This window comes from Eublepharis macularius, chromosome 17, assembly GCF_028583425.1.
Source record: "Eublepharis macularius isolate TG4126 chromosome 17, MPM_Emac_v1.0, whole genome shotgun sequence".
In the NCBI taxonomy this organism is placed as follows: Eukaryota; Metazoa; Chordata; class Lepidosauria; order Squamata; family Eublepharidae; genus Eublepharis; species Eublepharis macularius.
This window is the reverse complement of record NC_072806.1, coordinates 29,985,086-30,003,495: the sequence shown is the minus strand read 5'-3', so window position 1 is coordinate 30,003,495 and position 18,410 is coordinate 29,985,086. Positions and strand designations below refer to the sequence as shown.

General features: G+C 49.3%; 1 protein-coding gene across 3 annotated transcripts in view; it reads right to left on the bottom strand.

Annotated features, from left to right (window-relative positions):
• The window catches only part of SPECC1 (sperm antigen with calponin homology and coiled-coil domains 1), a 108,914-nt gene that overhangs the window by 80,469 nt on the left and 10,035 nt on the right, over positions 1 to 18,410 (bottom strand). For 2 of the 3 annotated variants that reach the window (XM_055001352.1, XM_055001353.1), the window contains exon 1: positions 1,261 to 1,330. In XM_055001352.1, the coding sequence (XP_054857327.1) occupies positions 1,261 to 1,300 (40 nt within the window). In that variant the 5' untranslated portion in view covers positions 1,301 to 1,330. Of the gene's footprint in view, positions 1 to 1,260; positions 1,331 to 8,618; positions 8,755 to 14,146; positions 14,326 to 18,410 lie in introns of those variants that run through there. The other variant, XM_055001354.1, reaches the window with a different exon arrangement.

The window sequence follows — 18,410 nt, the reverse complement described above, 5'->3', positions numbered from 1 at the left end:
ATGCCCAAACAACTGCTTGGCACAGCAAAACAAAGAGGGGACTTAATACACCAAAGGGGCTTGGCTGGCTCCCATCCATCAGTGGCCTGGGAGGTGACTGCCACCACCTGCTTGGGCATGCACTGCTGCTGGCCAGGTAAGAGTCCAGCCCTCCAGAACTGTAGCAGGCCAGGACTTGGACTTGGCTGGTGGCAGCACAGGTGTTGGGAGCACCTGGCTTTGGGCAATAAACACCTTGATCCTGCCAGTGGTGATGGGGGGAATAGAGCCTTTGTTCCGACGAAGCTTGCTGCTTCAGGAGAGGGGCAGCTCAAGAGTTACAAGGAACCTCTCCAAGAGAGAAGATCTCTTAAGGAGCATCCAAGTTGCTCCAACCTGAAACGTCTTCAACACGCCTTACCCCGTCCTCCCCAAAACATATAGGGCAGTTCTAATCAAAGGGCCACTCCAGACATCTTGCCAGGTGCAGTAACCCTCATTTCCCTAAGCAATGCTGTTTTGCGCCCAACCGCCCCAGCCCCTTCCATTAGCCTTCAATATGCGCTCTCTAACATGGGGCCCAATCCGCCAGAATCCCGGGGTTCAAACGAAGGGCGGCTGCAAGCAGATCTGCGCCCCGAGGTTCCGCGCGATTCGCGCCAGATGAGCCGACCGGTGTCAAGCCAGCAGCTCCGGTCCTCGGGGGCTGAGAGGGAGACCCCCCCCCCCGGCCCTGCCCTGCCCTCTTCCCCGACGCTCCTTCGCATGCACAACGGCGCTTCCCGGAGGACAATGGTGGGGGGCGCAGGCGGCCTCACAAAGGGCGTCCGGCAGCGCTCTTCAGCCGCCGCCCCCGCCAGGGAAGCAGCCGCAGCAGCCGCCGCCGCCGGACGCTCCGGGCCCACCACGCGGCGCTGCCGGGGGAGCGGCGGGCAGCTCCGGCTCCGTGGAGATGGGCGTGCCGGGGCAGAGGCGGCTCTGCTCCGCCACCTGCCCGGGTTTCGCCCGCGACCCCGGCCGAGCCCCGCGAGCCTCGCCCGCGCCGCCCCGAGCGCCCCCGGGGCGGGGAGTCTGCGCGCCGGGCCCGCCCTCGCCCTGCCCCAGACCCCAGCCGGGCTCGCCAAGGGCCTCCGCGGGGCGGCTGCGCACCGGGCGCACGCAAGGCGGGTGGGGGGAGCCGCCGGCAGGCCGCCCTTCGCGGGCGCGGAAGAGGCACCTGCGAGGCGGGGCAGAGAGGGACGCAGCCGCCCGGCAGCCCAGCCCGCCGCGCCCGCCACAGACCTGGCTCCGGCTCCTCGGGGCGCCCGGGCTGGTTGCCCATCCTCGCTGCTCGCCTCTAAGGCCGCCGCCGCCGCCGCATCCTCTCCTGCCCCGGACGCGGCTCCGCTGCCGCCGCTCGGCCCTCCTCCGTCATGCCCACGAGGCTGGCCCGGCCGGGCGCCGCGCTCCGCCGCTGGGAGAGCCGGCGCGGGGGCCGGGCTCGCTGGCCAGGGGCGCCCCTCGGCGGCGGCCGCGCGAACTGCAGGCCAGGTCCGGCGGGAGGGCCGCGGCCGAGGAGGCCTTTGCAGCCCGACCCACCCAAAGGGCTCCGCCGCCGCCGCCGCGAGCGCAAAGCGTTGGCGACCCTCGGGCGGAGGGGGGGGGGGCAAAACCTTACAGTGGAGCCGCCTTAAACTGTGGTGAGTAGATCAAGATGGGTAGTTAGTAGCAGCAGAAAAGAGCAAGAGTCCAGTAGCACCTAGAAGACTAACAAAATCTGTGGTAGGGTCGGAGCTTTCCTGAGCCACACCTCACTTCTTCAGATACAGCTAGAATGTGAGCCCACATTTTGTTAGTCTTACAGGTGCTTCTGGACTCTTGCTCTTTTCGACTGTGGCAAATAGACTAAGACAGTTGCACATCAAAGCCGCAACACCTCCTGGTCTCCCTTGGGGGAAAAAAGCGGACCATTTTTTGCTGCTCCACCATGCCCCAAAACATCTGGCCGCTTCCTCCTTTTTGTAGTAGAAAGTCCAGCCTGAGGAAGCGTTCTGGGGAACACCAAAGCTTGTACATGCTGTGCGGTGATATTTTGCTTAGTCCTAATAAGAAAGGGGCATTACTCAGGGGTTGTTTCAGGGGTTTGCCTGTGAACCACAATCTTTCTCATTTGAAGCAAAAGGACACATTTCAGATTTTAAGAAAACACAGAGAACAAAGCTGAGGATGTCTACTTTGAATTAAGGGCTGTTTTATTCAACGGGGCTTACGCCCATGAAGATGTTCTTAAGATTGCAGCCATTGTCAAAAATGCTTAAGTCGCTTGTCCCAGAACATTGTTCAATGTCCAGAACAATGGAAGGCCGCTGTAGTGCAACTAGTTACAAAATCCCAGATGGATTTGCCCTCCTGGCTTTCTAAGAAAAGGGGCTAAAGACTATTTTTAAAAAAAGAAAAGGAAGGAATTGCAGAAATCATGCGTACTGGGGTTTAACTCAAATCTGTGTGCGTTTGCATAGTAACAAACAGCGTAGTGCCTACACCCATTTTTAGCACAAGTCTTGCACCCAACATGAGAAAGATGAAGAAATACATCGAGAGACCTGACACTTCCCACTGGCAGGCTTTGCAAACATAGTTTTTTTCTTCATTTTTTAAAAAATCGGTCCTCTAAAGGCCACCTTTCTAAACTAATCAGAAAAAATCAATCACTTCCTTTCCCCAAGGAATTAACAAAACTTAAACAATTAACAAGAGTCAGCATGATGCAGCAATTAGAGACTTGGACCCAGGTTCAAATCCCCACTCTGGCACAACGCGTGCTTACTACACACCCCCTGCTTCTTTGAGTGAGAACGTGCAGTGCTAACTCTCACCTCAGTTTCGTTTCCCTTACGGCATTTGTGTACTATTTATTTTACATACAGGTATACTAATACACGTAAAGCACGTACAGGTATACCAGTACATGTATATCGGTGCACACAAAGAAAGGCTGTCTGCTCCTCTCTATCTTTCCAAGCCACTCTTCCTTCTCACACAGACATCCATCTGTCCACTCCCTTCATTTGTAGGGAAGGTCTCCTAACCAAATACTGACAGGTCTTTAAACAGAGCTGTTAAGGCCTATGGAGGGATATCTATAACCATCATCATTAAGAAATATTACTGTTCAAGAGGACACCTGGGGGGGCCACATCCTGCCCAGCATTTGCACAAGGGGAGTACTGACTGGACATCTGCTAGCCCCATGCCAGAAGTGCTTTCTTGAGAGAATCCGGCCAGCTCGAAAGAGGACGAGCTTATCCTGCTCGCTGAGACGCGGGCAAAGTCAGAGCAGCTTTGTTTTTTAGAAGTACAGACTCTGTTAGAACAACAAGAGCATTAAAAGGAATCCCTCCTGCACATTATGGACTTCTGTGGCTTTGAAGAGACAGGGGCTATGATTTATGGACTCTGGAGTAACAGCTTGCAGGACAGCCAGGAAAGGTCTTCACACACCTTGGATGGAGGTTTATGCACCGAGACAACAATCATCCTTCGATGTGCTGCGTGCTTCTGGAGTCATTTTACAGGAAAAGGCTACTGGGAGTGTAAAATTAAACCAGTAAAACCTGCAGGCTTGGACCTAGTAGCTTACTGGGTCGCCTGCAGCAAGTGAGAACTGCTTCCAAGTGACCAGACAGGGAAGCTTCATGAAATGAAATTCCCACCCGTTTTCCCTTAGACCTCAAATTAATAATAAAAGTGTATGTTGGCAGTTGGAGTAGTGAACATTAATGAAGACTAGTAACTTTTTTGGATTTTCTTGTAAGGGTGCTGTGCTTGACCCACTCCCGAGTTGCATGGCAACAGACCAGATCTTCCATCCCAAGTCTGCAGAATGAACATTTTGATGTGGAGAAGGAGGAAAGCTGGTTTTTCATCTTGTTGGGGTATTTATGGGGGAAACTGTTGGCTGTATTGGGATCTTGGGCAATTAAAAAAAATATTTACGTTATTTATAGTCTGCCTTTCTTACTGAGATGCAAGGCGGATTACACAGTGTAAGTCAAGACAATCAACAGCTGAAAAATTCAATAAATAATACAGTAGAAATTTGAAAAGAAGAAGAAATCCAATACCAGGTTGAACAAAAAATAAGTATATTGACATGAAATATTAAATGACACGGAGAAACTATCCAGTAGGGGCATACTTACAGCAACAGACGTATGCAGTAGTATAGTCTACAGGCCCTATAACATTACCAATGCATCTCTCTGAACCATTTCCTTACAGCACAGATGTATTAGCTGTGTAAAAAGCCCTTCTGGATAATTTAGTTTTGCATAGTTTGCAGAAGGCCAGGAGAGTGGGAGCTTTCCTGATCTCTTCGGGCGGGCCCTAAAAGGCTTCCTTTGGCACCATTACAATTCTGTTCTCTTTTTGCCCCGTGCTGGTCAGCTGGAAGCCAATTTGTCAACATCTCAAGCCTGCCAAGGCAGAAGGACTGCAAAGGGCTTGGCATTTCAGCTTGCTGCCCACACACAGAAGTCTGAATACTTAGAACTGGCGCAGATAAATCACTTGTGGTTGGCATGCAGATCGTGTTTTCAACCAGAGGGCCAAAGAGATTTCTGAGTTCTCCAGACTGAACCAACAGCAGACAGAATATTTAAAAAACAGACATTGAAACCAAACCGAACAATGTTAGCTGCATTTATGCATCTAGTAGCTTTGGAGCAGAAAACGCCGCACGCTCTCATGAGGATTCATTATGGGACTCCCGAATGAGCCAGCCAAATGGGTTGGAAAGGCTCCCTGGGGTCAGTCAAACATCTACTTCATCAACTGGAATCACTCTGATTGGTTAGAGGATCCCAGCCTTAAAACATGAGTGCATCAGAGGGAAGAGAGAGCTCTTATATTTTATCCAGTGACATCATCAACCTCTTACTACATAAAATCTACTTTTGCTCATCTGCTTTCTACTTCGGGCAAAGCCTCCTCATTGGTTTAGCTGCTGTGATGTCAGCAGAAAGTTGCATTCAAAGGGCTTGGGGGCAAAGAGGGCAACGAGAGAATGTCTAAGGAGAGGGCAGAAGTCGAGAACAGAATAGCTTAAAATGCATGATGGTCCAAATTTAACAGAGGCTCCAAAACAACTTGTGTAATGCTTCAGAGACGGCAAGACCTTTTAGCTGTCCGCTGGGAAGGGGGGACTGAGACCACAATGCACCAGTCGAGCTAGGATCCTGTTCTCATGGCCGTGTTCTGATCTCCCAGCCAGAGAAAAAAGCTCTCCTATAAAACAACAGTTCACCTGGGGGTAAAGGAAGCCAGACTACTTAAAAGATTAGATAGCCTACAGAGACATTTTATACGGAGACCCAAATCCCTATTTGGCTCTGAAGCTCACAGGGAATTCTTGGGTCAATCACTCTGTTTCAATTCAACCTACCTCTTAGGGTTGTTGTGGGGATAAATGAAAGAGGGCTGAATCGTGGATGTCACTCCAAACTCTTTGGAGGCTAAAATTTTGGCAGACAGACCAACCAACTAGACCACAGCCCAGTGACTGGATTTGAGAGTCAACAATTAGTATTTAAAACATTTTTATGTTGCCTTTCTGCCCAATTAGAGCCCTCAAGCTGGCAAACAGTTAAAAAGGCATTAAAATCAACTTGGAAAAAATCAAACATATAACAGAATTTGAAACCGGAAGCAGGGTCAATAAGGAAACACCAAATTAAGCAAGATGTTTTCACCCACTGGAGGGTGACAATTACAAAGGGGGACAGCGGAATCTCTCTGAGAAGGGAATTCTGCAGTTTTGGTGCCAAGACAGAGAAGGCCCTTCCTTGGGCTACCACTATCTCCCTGCCCAAACATGAGTGTAATGCTCAAGTAGGCTCATATGGGAGTAGGCAGAACTTCAGGAATGCTAGTCCCAAGCTGTATGGACTTGAAAGGTGACTATACCAGCACCTTGAATTGGTCCTGGAAGCAGACTGGGAGCAATACACACATCCAGGCATACTGGAGCCTCAGCACCTTTCTTTCTAGACATTCTGCCTCCAGAGCTTCATGAACCACTCACCTGGCAAGGTGAAGAGGTTCCCGCATTTCCAGAAAATCCCGCAGAGAAGCCCTCCTTCGATTTCCAACAGGCTAACCTCATTGCCCTGCCCTGCTGTGTGTTTCACAACAAAAGAGCGAGGGGGGCAATCTGATGGAGCCAAAAGGTATGGTGACCCGTCAAAGGCCCAGGGCTCTCCTCTCACGTGAGGACCCTAAGAAACAGACTCTGTCAAACCCTGACATCTGCAGGGCCTGGAGGTGTGGGGGGAGGGGGGACCCCGGAGTCAGGAAAGTCCTGTCTTTCAGGAGGATCACAGTCTGTTGCTTCAGGACTAAACCAGGGCCTGTTAACGGCTCGTGGGAAATTTAGATTGCTAATTAAAGCGGTCAAGAACAAAACGGCAACAAAAAGCAGAGAGACTTTCCTGGTGCAACTAGTGAGATCTTTTAAAAAAATTTTATGTTCTCGTTGGAAGAGAAACGCAGGCAGGCAGAAGCACTGTGAGGTCAAACCCCTCCCCAGGCATAACCCTCCCGTCTATAATCCCGAGGGACCTTGAGTAGGGGCCGCAGATTCTGGTGCCAGGGCTTGTACATAGATAACAAGTACCATTCTTCAATGGAGGATCACAGCTGGGGGCTCACTGGTCATTCCACAGAACTGACAGTAACCCCCTACTTTGCCATCCCCTCTTTGAGTACCGTGAACCACAGGAGTCCTGACCAGTGGGTGGGGGGAGCCATAGATGTGTGTGTGTGTAAAGTGCCATCAAGTCGCAGCTGTGAGACAACCAGAGTTGGTTGTCATTGCCTACCTCTGTGTATGCATCTGACGAAGAGAGCTGTGGTTCTCAAAAGCTTATGCTACAATAAAGTTGGTTAGTCTTAAAAGTGCTACTGGACTCTCTACTATTTTGCAACTACAGACTAATATGGCTAACTCCTCTGGATCTACTACCTCTGTGTACTGACCCTGAACTTCCTTAGTGGACTCCCATCCAAGTTCTAACCAGGGCTGACCCTGCTTCGCTTCTGAGGCTGGGCTAGCCTGGGCCACCCAGGTCAGGGTAAAACCAAAGATTTCCCTATCCTTATTCTCTTGGCCTCCCAGAGAAGCCAAATCAGATGGAGGAAAATGCAGCTAGAGGCAGACACCAGTCTGAGACAGAGAAACGTAACAGAGCGTGGGGTTCCTCCAATGAATGAGGTCAGCAGCAAGCTGTGATGTCTCCATTAATTTGGCACGTTTCCTTATTTGTCCTTTTGGCCCTCAATAGTTATCTTTTTGCCCTCTTCCTGGCCACCAAAAACTTGAGAGCTGGCCCACCTAGTCACATTCAACAGCAGAGGGTGACGGAACAGATCAAAAAGCGGCATGTGTGAATGAGTTGCCCCAGACAACACTTCAAACAAGGTCAGCCCCTGGACCACCGACTCAAGGAGCTCTGGTAGCTGGTGCTGAGAAAGACCCTTCCCTGCCCAAGGTCTCAGACAGCCACAGCCAGTCTGAGGACACAAGCCTGGCCCATGGAGCATGTCAGGTTCATTGGACATTTGACACATGAATATGGACGCAGCAGTTTATAAAGGGAATCTGTTCACAAGTTCAGCTGCACATCGCCTGCAGTGCAAAATCTTGTATACTTATATTGAGGTTCCAAATTCTAGTGGAGCAGCAGCCGTGTTAGTCTGCGGCCAAAAAATACCAACAAATGCCTGTGCTAGTCTTACGCTTCCTTGGACCACAGCATCAGATACATGAAGTGAAGGACTGTTGGCACCATCTAGTGGCCAACTTGGATAGATGATTTTATGGGTTTTAAACATTGCATCAGACGAATGAATGCAAAGGTGTTTGCAGTGGTAAAGGAGCAGCCACGTGGAAACTTTCTTCACAACTTCCCTGCCTCAGTTCTCCATGGCTGCTATCCCTTCTCTTCCCAGCCGTCAGGCTTTTAAAAATAATCAGTACTAGTAATATTGCTAAATTGTGATATTATTATAACGTCTCTAGCTCTCACTCATTTTGCACACAAATTCTGCCCTATCTCTGATACAAACGGATCCTCGTTCAGTCACTCCCTCTGTAGACATGTAACTAAATTATCTGGACTCAGAGGAGGGTGCCCCTTGCCTCTCTGCTCTGGAGGTTCCTCCTTCCAATTGGACAGCACTGCCAGAACAGTTAACTCATGCAGAAGCACAGAGGATAGCGTCCTCTGAGGATGAATTTTTTTTCATCCTCAGATAAAGTGAACCTCCAATTTTAATTCAGAAAAACAGAAAGCACGTTTCAGACTGCAACCGTCATGACAAATGCCAATTTCTGAGATCGTGGCAGTACAAGTCCTCCATGCACCCCCTTGAGAAGAGACCGAGTGACCCATGCCGATCAGTCCAGCGGCACACAGAGTACTCTCGAAAAGAATGCCATCACTCCCAAAGAGAATGTGAAGTCCATATGATGGCTTAGTGTAAATATTTGGTCCAGATGCCCACCCACTCCCCAACCATGACGTTTCCAGGGTGTAAAAAGAACCATGACTGTGTCTTAGTTTTTCTGGTGGAAGCAACTTGCCTCTTGGCACTCCCCCTACCTGTAATGGGCCTCAACCGGTTGCCAGCAAGTTCTGAGATGGCCCCTGTTGTAATCGTCTTTTTCAACCGAGAGCCTCCTGAGGCTGCCATGACCCCTGGCTTCGTCAGCATGTCTTCGCTGCTGGCCCGCTTCAGCTACAAGAGAAAGAGAAGCTCATCAGCAAGTTAGCAAGCCAGCGAGCTGCAACCCTTTGTGATCTGGTATGTTTCCCTCTTGGCTCTCAGACTCAGGGATGAAATTCTGCCCCGGACATCCTCCTCCAGCAAGGAGCAGGGCCTCCACAGTGTTGCACCTGCTCAGTCTTTTCAAGGAGCCTCTAGAGTCCCAGTTTGGTGTAGTGGTTAAGAGCGGAAGGACTCTAATCTGGAGAGCCAGGTTTGATTCCCCATTCCTCTGCTTGAAGCCAGCTGGGTGACCTTGGGTCAGTCACAGCTCTCTCAGAGATCTCTCAGCCCCACCCACCTCACAGGGTGACTTTGTAAACCGCTCTGAGCGTGCCATAAAGTTGTTATATAAATCAAATGTTATTGTTGCTATTTGCATAAATGATGCCCCTATTTGTTTTCCTAGCAGAGAAGGTAAAGAAAGAAGAAGGATATACGCCACTTTGGGTTCAAATTGGGGAGAAGAGCGGGGTAAAAATGAAGTCAATAAATCAAAAAATAACAATGAATGAGTTAGATCAGATACTTGCAAGCAGAAGCTGACAGGATGGTTGCAGGGGTGTCATTGGGTGGGGGAAGAGAATGGCCTGCAGTGCAGCCCGAAATCACAAGAACAGATTGATCTAGTTATTCATTTGAAAATACTATTTGGGTTTCAGCTGCCTGGGAGAAAGGCGGGCCTCTAAAAAAATACATTAAAAAAATAAACTCAAAATAGCTACAGCTAAACAGATCAACCAGTAACAATGTCCAGTATTCCTGCCGCCAGAAGCAAACCCATGCAAAAATAGCACCAAATATCTTTTTGGAGTCAGCTGAGAAGAGCTCCCTTGAAACAAAGACGCTCAGCAGAGTTTGTGACCTAGAATGGGGTGTGCCTCCCTGGCCAGATCATTCCCTAGGGTGTGTGTTGGGGGGGGGCGGGGGGAAATCCTCAAGAACTAAACCCCATCCCGAATCAGTGACCCCCCCCAAAAAGAATATCTCCATTCGCTGATCCACATCCTCTCCATCTTGTCTGAATTCAATCTGCTTACCCTCATCCATTTAACCACGGCATCCAGACTCTGGTTTAGGATGGCAACATCCTAAGACCTAGACTGAGAAATAGGCCATATTGATGAGAACCCACTGCAAAGCTTGGGGTGATCTAATCCATCAGTCTACTGGAAATAATAAAAAGCACAAGCGAGAGAACACGGCCTTCGTGCCCGCGGTCCTGGCTCTTTGCCCTGGACCAATACCAATGGAGGACAACTTCCCTGCTTTGACTGGGTCATCAGAATATTATGGCCGACTGTATCAAAAGTGGCCGACAGATCTAAAAGGATCAGAGGGAAGTATCACCCTTGCCCATTTGCAGCAGGAAACAATCCACGCGTCTAACACCATCATAACCCCTCCATCACCAGACCTTAAATCTGATTTAACAGGGTCCAGGGATGATATCCAGAGAAGCCTGGAGTTGCTCTGGAGTGAGCCACTCTGTCACCTTACTAGGAAAAGGCAAGTAGGAGAAACAGCTATAAATTTGCCAGGACTTCATTGTCCAACAAGAATTTTTCCAAGAGAGACCATGCCACCCCCCTCTTTCAGTTTGCCTGGTGTTAGCCTCATGCCCAACAAGTCTTTTATTATCGATGCCAAAGGAGCTCTTATCTTTTTCCGGTGTGTTTGTGGGGGGGGGGAGTATCTGACTAGCTTACAGGTGGTACCTTTGCAAGTTCGAGAACGCTGTCAGCATCCAAGCTGGAATGGATCTGAGAAATTGGCCTTGTACAGCCTTAAATTGCTCTGCTGTAATGCCCGGGGGGGTGGGGGGGTGGAGAGCCTTCTTTGCCACTCTCACGGCCACCTCATGGGCCACCGCACGCTGTGTCAGATTTGCTTCCAGTCTTTCAACACAGGCTTCCCAATCCGTTTCAAATCTGCAAGCTCCCAGGTGTACTTTCTTCAGAGTGAGGGGAGAGGAGAGAACACTGTGGAACAATCCTTTCTATCGCTTGCCAGCACCTGGCCGTTCTAGGTTTGTTGTTGAGACTCCCAAAATCTCCTAGAGCATTCTGGAACTGATAGGCTCCGTTCATCTGTGTGGGGAGGACCATCTCAATGGGCTATGCCGAAAGAGATCCCCCCAAAACACATACTTTGGACACAGGTTGGGCTGTTTGCATTCCTTTAATCAAAAGCCAGTATGCTATGGGCATCCAGTTTATTTATCAGACAGAAAAGAGCTGATGTCCTGCTAAAGCCAGATTCTAGTAATTATAGATGGGAAGGTTAGTGAAATCCCAGGACCGTGAAAGAAGGTATTGGGAGTAAACATCACGAGAGCTTTCACTTTTTAAAAAATAGCAAGTTCCCCCAGTTGGCAAATTCTGATAATTTGCCGCCGGGTGGGCTCCTTTTGATAGCGATTGGAATAATTATCATGATGGCCCTCACTAAGAAAGAACGCCACTTTTGTGGTTGGTAATATGCACGTTCCTCACATATTCCAGCTCTGGAGGCTGCGAATGTAAAACATTATATGTTTAAAACCATTTGCATGCTGCCTTTCTACCCAAAATAGGGTCCCCAAGGCAGCAAACATTAAAACACTAAAAATAATTTTTAAAATGTGAGGGTCCTTCCCAGGGCTTTTTGGGGGAAAGAGGTGGTGGAACTCAGTGGTGGAACTCAGGACCGCACAATGACGTCACTTTGGGTCAGCTGGAACAAGGGGGGAGTATAAGTTGCCCTCGGCGAAAATGGTCACACGGCCGGTGGCCCCGCCCCCTGATCTCCAGACAGAGGGGAGTTTAGATTGCCCTCTGCGCCGCTCAGCAGCGCGGAGGGCAATCTAAACTCCCCTCTGTCTGGAGATCAGGAGGCGGGGGCCACCGGCCATGTGACCATTTTCAAGAGGTGCCAGAACTCCATTCCACTACGTTCCAGCTGAAAAAAAGCTCTGGTCCTACCTAGAAACATTTCAGAACGTCGTGCAAAGGAAGAGAATGGATGGAACAGGATTTGCAAGGGTCAGACTGGGAGGTACATTGCTTGACCTAAATTCTTCCCCCTCCCCAAGGCTAACAGACCCCAAATAAGCCAAAAGATGCACAACGGCTCCATTGCCTAATTTGTTGAGAGAGCTGGAGTCACCAGTTGGAGAAGGCCCCTGGCTTAGGGGTGAAGCATCCGGTTGGCATGTGGAAGGTCCCAGATTCAATGCGTGGTATTTCGTTAAAAGGATCAGGTAGCAGGTGATGTGAAAGAACTCTGCTAGGACCTTGGAGAGCCACTGCCGGTCTGAGTAGACAGTAGTGTACCATCCTTGATGGACCCATGGTCAGAATATGAGGCAACTTCTTGTGTTCACCAACAGAGGGCAACAGTGAGGTACAAAAGTCCAAGCCTCCGATTGCCCCAGGACCCTGGGCAGGGCGCAGCAGCAACATGCCTGTTCGAATCAAGCATCTTGTATGTGTCCTTTGGAATGCAAGGGGGGCCCAAATGCTCTGTGTGTGGGGGGGGGGGGAGAAGGTGGGGGGCAGAATCTTTGTCTTGTGGCCTACAGTGGCTCTCAGCAACAACAGACACACACTGCCCAGAATTTTTGGGAAGAAAGCCCTCCTTTTCCCAGAAATGCTCGCACAGCACTCTAAAAAGGAGGGTTGGGTTTTACACCAGTCAAAACTGAAATCTCCTAAGTGACAGCTCGACCTCATTTGCCCTGCCTGGGACTGCTGGAGAGCTGCAATCCAAGCCTACATTGCACACTGCCTTCCTCCTGAAGCAGGTAATTGAGAAATCTTGTAAAAACCAGCAGGCCCTGCTTTACCCAGAGAGAAGAAATGCAGAGAGAAAATGAGAAACATGCCCAGTTATGTGAGTTCCTGTGTCATTAACTTCAAGCTGTTTCTCTTCATTACCAATTTACTTCCTTCCTTTTATCTCTGGAGTGACTCACGAAGTGTGGGTTTTGCAGACCCTCCTGAGAGCTCCACCTCCTTTGGTAGCCAAACCCTCTAAGCTACTGTGGTGGAAACCCAGTGTGTGAAGGGCCCTGTGTCCTGGCCGCCCTTCTGCCAGAAGAGGGGGGTGACTTCCTGACCTTTTTGTTTCTGGAACAAACTGTCCAGCAGCAAGGAGTTTTAACTAAGACAAGCTTCTACTCCTTGTGATCAAAAGCTCAGAACTTGGTTCTGGTTGCAGGATTTGGCAGACTGAACTCAGCAAGTTTCTAGTCCTCACGTCTGCTGAAGACAAGTGCATGGACCATATGCCTAGGGGACATCTCAGAAGTCAGGGAATGGTCTAGCAACACCTTGAGCCATAGCCGTAGATCCAGAGGAGTTAGCAGTGTTAGTCTGTAGTTGCAAAATAGTAAAGAGTCCAGTAGCACCTTTAAGACTAACCAACTTTATTGTAGCATAAGCTTTTGAGAACCACAGCTCTCTTCGTCATATGCATCTGACAGAGAGAGCTGTGGTTCTCAAAAGCTTATGCTACAATAAAGTCAGTTAAAGGTCTGGACTCTTTACTATTGAGCCATAGTGTGGCTGAAGTCAAGCAAGGGTGATCCCACTCAATGGCTGACTGGGGAGCCCACTGGGATACAATCTTGTCTGGAAGCCATGTCTAGGGAGACACCAGCAAGGCCAGCTTGTCTCTTTGCAAGCAGAGGGACTGGAGAGACAGGGGACACTGCCAAAATCATTGTTTGCTCAGTGCAGATATCAACAGTGGCCAAAGCAAGCCATGGGGTGCAGACTCACTTCAGCACAAACATAACCACAGTTTAGGTATTCAGGCACGGCGCTTGAGTAGGGTAGAGGAAGGCAAGCATTAAATGACACATCATCGCCGAGTGGGGATTCAAGCCTGGATCTAAACCAAATCCCTTGGTCCACCCCACTGAACTTTTAGGTTACATGCAGATGCTACTGAGCTGTTCAACGCTGTTGGGATATACTGTTGGTTGGAACCAGGGCAGCAAAAATTATTACAAAATTTTTCAGTCACTTTGCAAGAAGAGAGACACTGACTGACTGACTGACTGAGAAGGCCCAGTGAAAGAGGAGGGAGGCAGTTCAGGTGTGTTCTTGTCTTTTCTTCTCCAACCTTCCCTTCCATGCAGTGCTTAACGGAAGGTCCTCTGACTTGGGACGGAGACATGGATGGACACACACACCCCGTGAGTAGCCAGTGTCTCAGAGCAGGAACAATGTCACCCATGCAGAAGCACCCAGGGGAGGGGAAGAAATCAGCTCCCTGCCTTCTTTGTCAACTCAGGAGCCAGAGAAACTGCTTTTGGTACCAGTGGGTAGGCCTTTGCATTCCCGGCTGAAAACTCCCCAGTCACTCTTGCACTGCTCACCTTGCTGAGCCGGGAATCAAAGGCAAGCGAGGTGGAGGACTTGGAGGTCTTCATGCCGACAGATGGAGCGGGCAGAGGCTTCCCTCGCTCTGTCCCGTGGCTCCCCTGTTTTGACACGGCGCTCCACGGCCTGGCAGTGCTTTTCATTTTCCTTCCAGATGGGGGGTGGGTGGGTCAGTCTGGAACAAAGATGAGAGACAAAGAGACATGCCACGTTAATAAGTGTGAAAGCTTCTGGGCCCCAAACTAAAGAACATCTGGCATTGCTTTAAGGAGCAGCTGGAAGGAGGTATGCCACAGACTCTCTGATCTCTTTCAGACAGAGAGAGCCTCATGGGATCACCTTTCAGCCAGCCACGTTTTCAGCATGGCTTTTGCCACCCGTGAGTGACTCAGAAGGAGCATTTCAACACCACAGAAAAAGCCACAGAGGGGCAGCTGCCAATTCTCACCTGGTTAGTGCTTAACATGGCGGTTTGGAGCTGGTGGTCCCAAGTGACTCAATCAAGCTCAAGGAGAACTGAAGAGAAACTCAGACTGGGGTTAGGTGACTCTCGGTGAAATCTTAAGCAGACTTACTCCAGTCTAAGCACACTGAAATCAATGGGCTTAGACTGGAGTAAGTCTGCTTAGGATTTCACTGTCACTCACAGTGAGGAGCCAGATTAGAGCTGACATCTTTCTGAGTGGAACCCTCCTGGCCTCTTGTGTCCCCTGGGGATGCTCCAATGCTTGTGGAAGTCTGGATCACCTAGTAATCACAGGTGTAAATATGTCACTGATTCATTGAGTGATCAGATTGATTAAAGAGTTCAGGGTGGTGGCAGCTGCTCAGTAGCACACACACAAAGTGTTTCAGGCATGCATGTTGTTTCTTACATCTGGATACCACTGCTGCACAGAAAAAAAAATATTTTCTCTGCCACCAAGTTTAAATCGCTCTTCCAACGTGAATTAGTTTTAAAATAGGTTCTACCTTTTGTTGTTCTTCTTTAGGAACTGAAGGGGCATGGTTTCATTGCTTGCACCTCAGCTGTTTTGCAGAGGAGCTGAGCAAGAGCTGCTATAGTTACCCATAAAACTGGGAATGGATTTTGGAAGAACAAGGGAATGGGTTCAATATGGTGTCTGCAAGTAGAATAAGGCTAGGTCCTTCATCTGAGCTGACCTGCTTAAAGACAGACTGGGAGGCCAAAACACCCCTAGAAAGATCCCACTCGCCACACTAGCCACATTCCCATCTTCCTTGGTTGGAAGAAGGAGAGATGACACCTGCCCTCCAACCACTAGGTTATACCATCAAGTTAGCCTTCTCTAAGCTCATTCTACTTTCAGGCACAATGTTTGACCCACTCCCTTGGCTCCTGTGATCTGTTCCTTGTTCTATTTGCACCTCTGCAATGGAGGGAGAAGATCCATTGTTTTCAGCTGCAAGTCCACAAGATCAAGTGGTCTGCCACAGTCACGAACAAATCCCAAGATTGGATCCCCAAGTTTGCCACCTTCAATTATGTTAAGTTCACCAGGCAAACTCATTCATAGCAAAGGTTGCCGCTGCATCCCTAGAGTCAACCAACTGATAGCTGTAATACTGTGTATCACCTGGCAATCTATGGTGGTGGCACTGTAGGACAGCAAGATAGCAGGGCGCCAGCTCTCGTTTTGGCATGTCACCTGATGGTGATGCAGAGGTTAAAGGTGCTGAGTCCCACTGTCAGGATCTCCTGGTTTGCGTCTGGAGCGGGTCTCACTGGTAATCTCGAGGATGCAAGAAGGGATTGGCCTGGTGCATCACCACCTGGCTCTGACGGATGGGAGACTGGCCACACCAGCAAAGGAGGCTGCTTTGCTTCGTCAGTTCAGGTGCTCTCTTGACACCCATAGCAGCTTTCAGGGCAGGCTGTTCTGAGCGGCTGGGAGAACCGATCCTGCCAATTCCAGATTCTCTTTGCTGTGCTGCGATTTCCCATCCCTGAACCAATTTCAGCGGGCCCACTGCAGCACTCCTCACAAAAAGCATCCCGCTCAAAAAGGGCTTAACATTCATGACTCTTAAGCAGTGGTTTCTGCTTTCCTGATGTGGCTTTGATCGGGTGCCAAGAGCAGAGAAGGCGCTCTGGAAAGCAGAGGAGCCTCTGGAAATAAATTAAGAGGCGGCACTGACTCTTCCCTCCTCCGCCAGGGCTGCAGCTCCACGGATTGGGTGACACCTGCTGTCCAGATTGTGCAAGAGACACGTTGCCAGAAAAAGCAGCCCTTGGGTGAGGCTGCAGGAAGGGACAGGGGGAGATGGGAAACACTTGTCCGCTCAACCACTGTTTGCACTTCTTTAAAAAAAAATGTGGTCAGATTGCTGTCTACTTTGTGACATACCAGAAATTTCTGGCGCTCAAAAGTATTTTTTTAAATTTCCATACCACATCAGATTACAAGGAGCTTTGCAAAATACAGACGGGGAGCCAAAAAAACAATCAAGGGGTCAGGAGCAACTTCCCCAAGAAAACCCAAAGCACTGGGGGCGTTTAAAGTTTAGAATGGTAATTCCAAAATTGCGCATCACGAGACCATTAAAATCTTTGGTGAGCCCATCCATACCAAATCTGCCCATTGTATCTCTGTATGGATCAAAATAAAACAATGGTACCTTTCAAAATTTATTGCAGAGGAAGCTTTTGTGACTCAGACATCTGCTTTTCATGCATCTGAGCCACGAAAGCTTCTGCTGGAAGAAATTTTGTTAGTTCTTATGGTGCCAGTGGACTCCAACGTTATCTTGCTGCTACAGGCTAACATGGCTACTGATCTAGAGTCATTGCTCTAGCTTTGAGTCTGGTCAGTCCCTACTGAGGGCTGACAATTTTGTGGTTTCTCTGCATTGGGCATGATCAGATGGCTCCCAGTGCACGGAATCCACAGAGGTCACAGGCTGCCCGTTATGTCTCTTCCTGAGTCACTGGTTTTAGGCTTGCCCCCTTCTTCCATGCCCAGAATAGTAACCCACACAGAAGCCCAAGACCGTGCTCCTCTGAGGGCAAATAACTCTTTCATGTTCTAAATCCCTTTGGGTGTAAGAGCGAAACATTCCAAAAACCAGGAAGTGTTCAGCATTCAGAAGTAATTGAGAAAAACAAAAAGGATGTCTCAGTTGCCAGAAGATGGGGGAAATGGTTGCCCAAGGCATTGACCAATCCTGCTCTAGAGCCCCTTGTCGTCCTGGCATGGCTTAAGCAACAGAAACCTGCTATTCTTAGATCAAGATAAAGGCGCTTCCCCACTGGTTGGTGTCGGAAGCAAAAAACAGCAGCACAAGCCAAGATATGAAAGAATTAGAGAAATTCTGGCCGCCTGCTTATGAAACCACAGCCTCGACAGTTCCCTTCCATATGACTCATTTTGAGTTCCTGCAAGCCAAATAAGACAGACGGCCCGGTACGAGCATTACCAAAGAGAAGATTAGTAAAGAGTCCATGCATCTGACGAAGAGAGCTGTAGTTCTCGAAAGCTTCTGCTACAATAAAGTTGGTTAGTCTTAAAGGTGCTACTGGACTCTTTACTATTTTGCAACTACAGACTAACACAACTAACTCCGCTGTATCAAAGAGAAGACTGTAAGCACAGGCGGGGCAGGGGGGGAGGTGGTCTCAAGCAACTCATGGACATCACTAACCCGCATTGCCCAGGTGTCACACTCTCTCCCCCACACATGCAGTTTGACCTGCAGTGACATATACATCAAAGTCAAGTTGCAGACTAGTTGCATAGGAGCATCTCTGTGTAACTTCTAGGCCCTCAAAACTTTTGTGCCTGTTGCTAGGCCGGGGCCTTCAGTCCAGACCTGGTAGACCAATAGAATCAAGCACTTCCATCTTGCTCAAAACATATGGCTTTATCTTTCAGACTCTAAGCTACCGGCAGTCATCCACCTTGCTAATTTGTACATCTAATTTCTGGGGGGGGAAACATAAACCAAACTATATCACAATGCTGTTTCCAAGCTTACACATGTACAAGCATACCCTAGTTTTCAGAACACTGAATTTTATTTACCAGTGTGGGTACAATTGTACAGATGAAGGGGAGAAAATAGCAAATCCAAGGCTGCAGACCCTGGAAGTTTGGGAAACATACAAAAAAGGGCGGGGGGAGAGAGGGTTGCTAGCCTCCAGGTGGTGGCTGGAGATCTCCTGGAATTGCAACTGATCTCCAGGCCATCGAGATCAGTTGCCCTGGAGAAAATGGCTGCTTTGGAGGGTGGACTCTTTGG